At 32.7% G+C, this 8,628-nt stretch overlaps 1 protein-coding gene across 6 annotated transcripts; it reads right to left on the bottom strand.

Moving 5' to 3' along the window:
- Nucleotides 1-1,584: 1,584 nt before the first annotated feature.
- LOC110276625 (uncharacterized) lies at nucleotides 1,585-5,261 on the bottom strand. Of its 6 annotated transcripts, XR_008003716.1 has the most exons (10): nucleotides 4,614-5,261; nucleotides 4,205-4,376; nucleotides 4,051-4,131; nucleotides 3,800-3,884; nucleotides 3,596-3,694; nucleotides 3,308-3,366; nucleotides 3,033-3,127; nucleotides 2,660-2,833; nucleotides 2,485-2,550; nucleotides 1,585-2,395 (listed from the first exon to the last, which is right to left on the bottom strand). XR_008003716.1 is itself a non-coding variant. In XM_052255043.1 (5 exons), the coding sequence occupies exons 2-5, from the start codon at nucleotides 4,704-4,706 to the stop codon at nucleotides 3,667-3,669; spliced, it is 378 nt and encodes a 125-aa protein (XP_052111003.1). In that variant the 5' UTR covers nucleotides 4,707-4,917; nucleotides 5,070-5,261; the 3' UTR covers nucleotides 3,596-3,666. The 6 variants fall into 6 exon arrangements, 2 of the variants coding, with proteins under 2 accessions (XP_052111003.1, XP_052111002.1); XR_008003717.1 differs by lacking the exon at nucleotides 4,051-4,131 and having other exon boundaries at nucleotides 3,661-3,694; XR_008003718.1 differs by lacking the exon at nucleotides 4,051-4,131 and having other exon boundaries at nucleotides 3,334-3,366; nucleotides 3,661-3,694.
- Between the last annotated feature and the right edge of the window lie 3,367 nt (nucleotides 5,262-8,628).

Here is an 8,628-nt window from a genome sequence, read left to right as displayed (position 1 = left end):
ATGCAAAAAATAGTTTTTTTTTTGTAAAAAAACCTATTATTTTTTAAAACTAATTTATTAATTTTATAACCAATTAATAACTAATTTTATCATTTAAAATCAGTTTGATTTATTAACTTAAGCCAAATTTTTAATTAACCAAAATCAGCTTTAATTTTTTAGTTAACCTTAACTATATATAATTGCACGTATTAATAACAAATTTAAAACTAATTATATTTACAAATTTTTTTAATATAAATACTATTATATAATTTTTTAATTATTTTTATTAAATTTTTTGGCCCCTCCAAAAATTTCTTTGAAGTCTGAATTATGCTACACATCTAGAAAGTGACGCAGCTACGTTAATTTTAATGGGAAAGAAAAATGGCCTCCTAAATTAATAATGTGTACATACTAAGTCTTTAATTTGTCAGTTTCGTCTCTATTTAATTTTTTCCCTCTCTTTTGAACTTATATTTTTATGTTGGTCCCTTTTAAAAAAATTTGTAGCTCTGATTTTGATTTAGATATTTTTATTAATTAAATCCAACTAAATTAAATAATAAAATTTAAAATAATATTAGTCATAACTAATTTTTATTAAATTAGATTAATTTAATTAAATTTATTTAACAAAAAGGTTTAGACGGACAGTATTATTCTTAAACTATTCATATCTGCTTTATGCTCTCACTCCTAGAATCAATTACTCCTTCCATTATGGTTACGAGAGAGTTCATTAACATTTTTATATAGTTCAATTATGTTGTAGCGTTTATTTATGGAAAGTAATCAATTTAACCTTTGAAAAACAAGGGGACAAAGTTGTAGTGATAATTATGAAATATTCTAAAGTAACCATCCTTTACAGTACATATGACTTCGGAATTGTCATCATTAGGTAGTCTACAAGAGCTAATTGCAGCCACCTAATTAATGCATATAAACATATAGGTTTATTGAAGATTTGAAGTACACTCTCTTTTTCAGATGCCTTTAAATAGAATATTCACAACTAGAAAATTGATTAATACAGATAGATTTATAGACAAATTTAGTCTTTAATATAGACGGATTTTTGGTTACCGACGAAATTACCGACGGATTTTGTCCCTCTGTAAAAGTCTCGTCGGAAATTATTACCGACGGATTTTTTCCGTCGAAAAATTACAGACAGATTTTTACAAGTTACCAACGGATTTTTTCTCTGAAAATTTTCTATCCATTTCCCAAAGACGACAAACTTTCCGACGGATTTTCCGTCTGTAATTACAGACGGATTTTCCGACAGATTTTCCGTCTGTAATTACAGACGAATTTTCAGATGGATTTTCCATCTGTAATTACAGACGAATTTTCAGACGAATTTTTCGTCTGTAATTACAGATGAATTTTCTGACAGATTTTTCGTCTGTAATTTGAACTTTGAAAAATCATTCCACGTTCTGATTACAGACAGAAAATTCGTCTGTAAATCCGTCTGTAAGGTAAAATAGAATTTTTTTATTTTTCTAATTGTAAAATAAACTTGTTTTCATACAAAATAAATATAAATTTAATACAAACTTTTATCTAATTTGTATTCGAATATTTATAATATTTCAAAAAATAAAATTCATCGTATTATCAAAACATAAACGAAGTGTATTAATACATCAACTATAATCCTCAGTGTATTGTTCAACCGTACTAAATTAATCAGCTATAATTCATAACATTGTATTATTTGAGAAAAATTACATTATGCAAATCTCTACAAGCCAATCAACTAGTATCCCGCGCATGCTTTGAGTAATGTCGTGTTGCTTTATATCTCTTAATGCAATTGGAAAAGGGCTACACTTCTTGCCTGATATCAGCAGTAAAAGGTGCTGGGGATTTAAAATACGAGCAGAATCAACATTCCTTAATGAGTCACACTGACGCTCCATTCAATCTGCACAGAAGCAATTTCAGGTGCTCATGCTTCTTGCCATCAGTTGTGGGGTGCTTCCAGCAGCTTAAAGGGACCATATGAATGAACTAATTTGCCATGAAATGAAACTAGTAAATTAGTTCTCAATTCAAAAGTTGAAAATAAAAATTTGGCCTTCTCTATATTTTAATTCATGGACTTCCAACAAAAATTTTTAGAAGTTGCAAAATCAATTTCTAGGACTAGGACTAGGAACAATTCTAATATACAAGGCAAGGAGTAATGATTTCCATAGATCCCAACTAAGAACAATTAAGCTATTTTCAATCAGCCAATAAGCTATACAATGCACTAGTAGAAATGGGGCAACTCACTTCAGAGGAATTTAACAATTAGTTCTAATTGCCGATCTTTGATGCTGGATCCCCCCACAGACCTATCTACCAATATAGAGAGCTCTTTACTTTTATCTTTCAGGTAAATCCCAAGGTTGATCTGAAACAAAAAAACTAGATTTCAATAATCATTCATGTGTATTGGAATTAGCATAATTGCAACAGACTTGATTCAACAGAACAACATACAGGGTAATAATTTCCAGCAACAAGTTGATTTACTTGCAATTTCCAGTCTTTTTTATAGTCTCGAATCTGTAAAATGCACCGTTTTAGCAACAAATCAGAATACCATAATATAATACATTTGCCTAGGCATTCATATTGAGAACTCTAAATCAACTGATCAACCTATTAGGCATACCCTTTCGATGAAATCGCGTCCATTGGAATCAGTGTAAAAGGTTTTGCTACTTGCTACACTTGTTGTAATCTCTGTTGCAATTTCTGATCACCTTAACAGGAAGTGAAGTGCCAAACTGATCCAGATACCCTATTACTTGGCCTTTGATGTAATCACCCTATAAGTTCCATTCAACTGAATAATGTGCAGACAAAAAGTGAAGTAAGCAAGGTTTCTAATGTCCATTCCTAATTCCTAACAATAGAAATTGCAAGAAATGCAATGACCAATGAAAATGAATAATGTAAAGAAGAAGATCAAGAATACCATGTGATGTGACAACAAAAATTAAAGAAAGTAAAAGCATTAATAAGAGAGTTGTATATATAGGTACCATTGAATCAATGGATTTCTGGTTCATGCGATACTCCTCAAGCTTTTGAAGCTCTTGAGAGAAGTTCTACAAATACAGGAAGAAGGCACCTGAGGCTAAGATTGGAACACAGAGTCAGGTAGCAGCAGCAAAGCAAAAGCAGATAAGGTATTCAATCAATCAGTTCATAATTTCTTATAAATATAAATCAAGCTAGAGCATTAACAGCTTCTCATATCAAATTATATTATTCTAGTATGATTTTCAAATGAAAAAATATGCAATCCATGAATTACCTTTTTCAATGATTTGGAGTGCTTACAACTAAAGAACCACACTCAGCAATGCTTTTGTTCTGCATAAACAAAAAAAAAAAAGAACAAAACTTAGCTACACAAATGAACCAATTAACCTTTTTAGATTTAACTGCATAATAAACCAATTAATAAACAAAAAAAAGAAAATCCAATTAATGACTATATGCACATTCCATCATTTCCCCCTATAGGAACACTAGTTAGTTGTAGAATAATAGAATTTAGAGTTAAATCCAATTAACGACTATATGCACATTCCATCCGTACCATCCTTTCAATGCAGTCAATACGAAAACCAAATAGTGCATTTATGTCAGCAGCTTCATGGTTACCACGTATCAGGTGAACATTCTCAGGATACTCAATCTGCAGAATCACAAGGGTAGTACGTGATCGGTTATAAAGATAAAAACAAAAATAATAATTAAAATACAACTACATATACACATTAATATAATTGAAGTAGCTTACCTTAAGTGCAAGCAGCAAGGTAATGGTTTCCAAGCTGTGCTGTCCTCTATCAACATAATCTCCCAAAAACAGATAGTCAATATACCTGAAACATTATGAGTACCAAACTAAATAATAATGAATCATATGCTTCCTTAATATACACCACCATAGAAATTCTGTTATTTGGATAATAATAATCTCAGTCATTATGGCTTAAGTAACAGGAAGTGCAACTTGCAATCCACCAACAGGATTTAGATAAATATTACCATTTTATTCTTTAATTTGCTAACTTCTGGAATTGGGCATGTGCAAGCGCATTTGGCAATACTCAGAATATTCCAGAAGTACTTCAATTTGCCACACAACTAAATAATTAGTAAAGGCTGGAACAAATACTACAAGAGAAATAATTAGTCATACCTTTCTGTTGAAAATCTTTGTCAGTTTTCACAAATCCTACAACCAAAGCCCTGGGCAATGCTGCTATCCACTCATCTCTATTAAGATCTGAAGGAATTGCACTTAAAATGTTGTTTAGAAGATTCTCCTTGGCATAAATAGCAGCAGCAGTTCCATTGTGACCATCAAATAGCTGCAAACAACTTCTTTATCAGAAAGTGCAAATGAAACAACGAAAAAAAATTATCGAATCACAGGCATTTAGTGCAAACATTTGATGTGCATATATCTATCTTATTATCCAGTGAGACTAATTAACAAACATTTGATGTGCATGTTAGCTCAAACCAACAAATAAGCAAACCATCGAACACTTGGTGTGCACAGCGAAATTCATAGAGGGAAAGGAAGAAGAAAAAGAAAAACGCACGAGTGTTTCTCTGAATTCTTGTTGTGCGATCTTTAATTCGCTTCGGAGCCCTAATCTGCGCAGCTTCGGCCTTGAGCTTCTTGCGCTCCTCATTGGCAACTCTAAGGGATTCTCTGCAAGCTTCGTCCTTGAGCTCCTTCTCGATCTGAAGCAGCTCCATTTCGTGGATGTACAGATTGCGAACCTCCTTCACCTGCTTCGCGTAGCCACTTCGGAGCATCGCCAGCTTCGCCTCAGCCTCCTTCGGGTCCTACGGAGGCTGCCAGCTTCCAAAGAAGGTATTGGAATCCAGAAACTTGTGGTTCTAGTGGTGGTTGTTGTGGTGCGAGGTAGTGGGCGAACGACCGAACAATGGCAGCAGAGGCGGCGGCGGAGGAGGAGAAGGAACGAAGAGAGTGTGACAGAGAAGATCTATTGGAATAAGAGAAATTAATTGCATGAAATTGAAAATCTAACCTCCAAACTTTGGCTAAATTAGCAGATTGCAGGTTAGGGTTTGAAAGGAGAGACGCGAGCAACACAGGGAGAAGATCCGGGAAGGAGTGTGACGGAGCTTCGGTGCGACGGCGGTGCAAGGCTGAGAGGCGCCACTGACGGAGCATTTGGAGGAGATGAGTGTGGAGAAGTAGAAGGATCGTGACTGAATAGAGGAACTATGGGTGACAACCCTAATTTCAATATATTTTTTGACGGAAAATTTTAAATTACAGACGAAAAATCTGTCTGTAATAATTTAATAAAACGTAATTTTTTGTTCATTTAATTACAGACGGATTTTTTGTTTGTAACTATTTTCTATAAAAAAAAGTTAATTTTTCCGACAGAATTATCGACGGATTCTCTTTTCCGTCTGTAATTTATGCTAATTCATTTTTTTTGTTTTCCGACAAAAAATTCCTCTAAAATTCTGTCTGTATTTCTGTGGGATAAAATTCATCAGAAATATCCGTCTGTAATAACTAATTTTCTAGTAGTAATTAAGCTAATTTTGGAGTCTTAAGTGGGACATTATATTACGCTAAACTAATTAAATTTATCCTTGTGAAGTTATGATTATGATTATTGGTGGCTAAATTAGTCACACTAATATTTTTTAAATAATTGCCATTTTATCTTTAGTTTTAGCCAAATGCATGTATAATCATTTAAGTTTAGTAAAAAATTTTATTGATTGTGAAGTTTCACATCGATTTGAGAGAAAAATAAAATATGTCTTGTAAAAATGTGATTACGAATACTCAATATAAAATGTTTTATTTATTATCATCCTTACTATAAAAAATAAAACTGGGTGTTCAGAATGCCAAAACGAATTATATTAACAAGTAGTGGGAGCATTGAGTTAAGCTATTTAAGATGATATCAAAATTATTGGGTTGAATAATAAAACTAACTTTCAAAAAAAAAATGAGTTGAAGGTGCGAGAGGAAAGAGGTGAGCAAGTTTAGACTCACAGCCAATGAAAAAAATAAGTAAAAAATGTTAACTTTTATTATGACTTGCCCTCAAAAATTGTTTATAGCAACCAATGAAGAGAATAAGTAAAAAATGTTAACTTTTATTATTATTTGTCCTCAAAAATTGTTTATAGCAACCAACTGCATACATACATTAATATATATATATAGCGTGCGGGATGTGTCAACTGGCAATGCGAAGTCGTATAGATCATTTTTTGTTAGCAAGGATTAACTCATTATAATACAATTAACAGCACTATGTTATATCTATTAGGTAATATCTTCTCTCAAGTTGGGAGGGTTGGGCATAAAAATGTCCAACAATCTAAGCTTGCTACACAATGTGCTGAACGGTTCTAGTGCCAGAAGCTTAGTCATGATGTTTGCGATTTGTTTATGTGTAGAAATTGGTAAAAGATGAATTAAACCCTCTTGCAATTTATCCCTCACAATGTGACAATTAGTCTTAATATGCTTTGTATGCTCGTGAAATATTGTGTTAGTAGCAATATAAATGGCAGATTTACTATCATAGTACAAATTCACAGGTTTACCAAGAAATGCTCCTAAGTCTTTCAACACATAACTAAGCCATTGAGCTTCTCTAGTGGCCAATGTAAGAGTCTGATACTCTGCCTCAAAGGAAGAAGCTGCGATCAGTGACGGATTATGAAAATTTTGATAGTGGGGCGAAATATATATAACATGATAATAATTTTTATAATAAAAATATTACGTTTACGTAAAAAAATTAGCTATCAAATTATTTACTATAAATTTGTATATAAATACATATATCATTTAACTTATTTTTAATGTGTATTTTGTATTTTAAAATTTGTATTTTAAGATTTATTCTGTACAAGTGATTATTTTATGTATGCGTAGCATAATTGTTGTTATAATTATATTTTGTTATTGTAAAATATGATTAGGTTTCAAAATATCTAATTACAAATTAAAATACTAAAATAGTAATTTAAATAATAATATATAATTTAAATTTAATTTTTTATATTTCATATTTTAAAACCTTAACAATATAATTAAAATGTCTTTTTTTGTATATGTCGTTAAACAATCATTTAAAACTCAATTTTCATACAATTAGTTCTTGATTATATTATTCATATTTGAAAAGGTTCATTTAATTAGTGTAGTTGTTATGAGAAAAACTAAAGTTAATTTTAAAAGAAAATACAAATGGATAGATAATATTCTTTCGAGTCGATTTCTAAGAAAGAACATCAATCTTATTTAAATTTAAAACTTGATCATTATAATGGATATCTAATATGAAGTTCTTAAATTGGCTATCAAGTATCAAAAGTTGAATAAAAAATTATTGTGGGGTCAAATTTAATAATTTAATGGGGACAAATAAATATTATTATTATATACTACTCAATAAAATTTAGTAGGGGCATTTGCCCCACACCCTAAAGAGTTGATCCGTCCCTGGCTGCGACGATTACTTGCTTCTTGCTCTTCCAAGTGACAATGGAGGAACCCACATAGAAGCAATAGGTTGAAATCGATTGTCGCGAGTCGGGGCATCCAGCCCAGTCAGAATTAGAAAATCCAGTAAGAGATAGATCGGAATTGGCCGAGAAGAACAACCCCGCTGCTGGAGAGTTCTTTATGTACCTGAAGATCCTATGTGCCGCTTGCAAGTGATTAGTTGTGGGACAATCCAAGAATTGGCTGAGCTTGCCAATTGCAAAGCTTATATCCAGCCTTGTGTTTGAGAGATACAACAGTTTTCCAATAATTTTCCTATAATCGAAGGAATCAGGCAGACTATTTCCATCACCCTTGCTCAATTTTGCCCCATAGTCCATGGGAGTGGAGGCAAGCTTACAATGCTCAAAACCTGTGTCCCGCAAGAGATCTAGAACATATTTTCGCTGATATAAAGCTATGCCTTTTGAAGACCTAGCAACCTCTAAGCCAAGAAAGAACTTGAGATCACCAATGTCCTTAATCCAAAATCTGTCATGCAAAGTCTGTTTCACCCTTTCAATTTCAAACAAGTCGTCCCCTGCCAACATTAAATCGTCAACATAAACCAAAATGACTATAAAACCAGTACTTTGGAATTTAGTAAACATGCTGTAATCAGATTTACACTGATTATATCCTTACTCTAGCAGAACAGATTTCAATTTGAAGTTCCATTGTCTACTAGCTTGTTTAAGCCCATATAGAGACTTTTCAAGCTTGCAAACCTGACCTGGAGCTATCGCAAGACCTTCGGAGGGTTTCATATACACTTCCTCATCAAGCTCACCATGTAAAAAGGCGGTATTAATGCCAACTTGATTCAAATGCCATCCCTTGACAGCAGTCAGTGCCAAAAATAACCCGCAGTGTTCCTAGCTTGATACCGGGACTAGACGTGTCTTTATAGTCAATTTCGGAGACTTGAGTGAACCCCTTTGCCACGAGACGAGCCTTGTATCGCTCAACACTACCATCAGGGTGATATTTGATCTTAAAGATCCACTTACAACCAATCGCCTTCTTATCACTCGGAAGGGAAGTCAATATCCAGG

This window comes from Arachis duranensis, chromosome 10 (genome assembly GCF_000817695.3).
Source record: "Arachis duranensis cultivar V14167 chromosome 10, aradu.V14167.gnm2.J7QH, whole genome shotgun sequence".
In the NCBI taxonomy this organism is placed as follows: domain Eukaryota; kingdom Viridiplantae; phylum Streptophyta; class Magnoliopsida; order Fabales; family Fabaceae; genus Arachis; species Arachis duranensis.
The sequence above is the reverse complement of the archived record's forward strand: the minus strand, read 5'-3'. Positions and strand labels throughout refer to the sequence as shown.

What these genes read in the sequence shown, in the direction of transcription:
- LOC110276625 (XM_052255042.1), bottom strand. Translation starts at nt 4,706, where the DNA reads ATGAGGAGCGCAAGAAGCTCAAGGCCGAAGCTGCGCAGATTAGGGCTC. An exon ending in AAGAATTCAGAGAAACACTC is followed by an intron (nt 4,377 to 4,613) that starts GTGCGTTTTTCT and finishes AGTTGTTTGCAG; the next exon opens with CTATTTGATGGTCACAATGG. An exon ending in CAAAGATTTTCAACAGAAAG is followed by an intron (nt 3,885 to 4,204) that starts GTATGACTAATT and finishes ATAATGTTTCAG; the next exon opens with GTATATTGACTATCTGTTTT.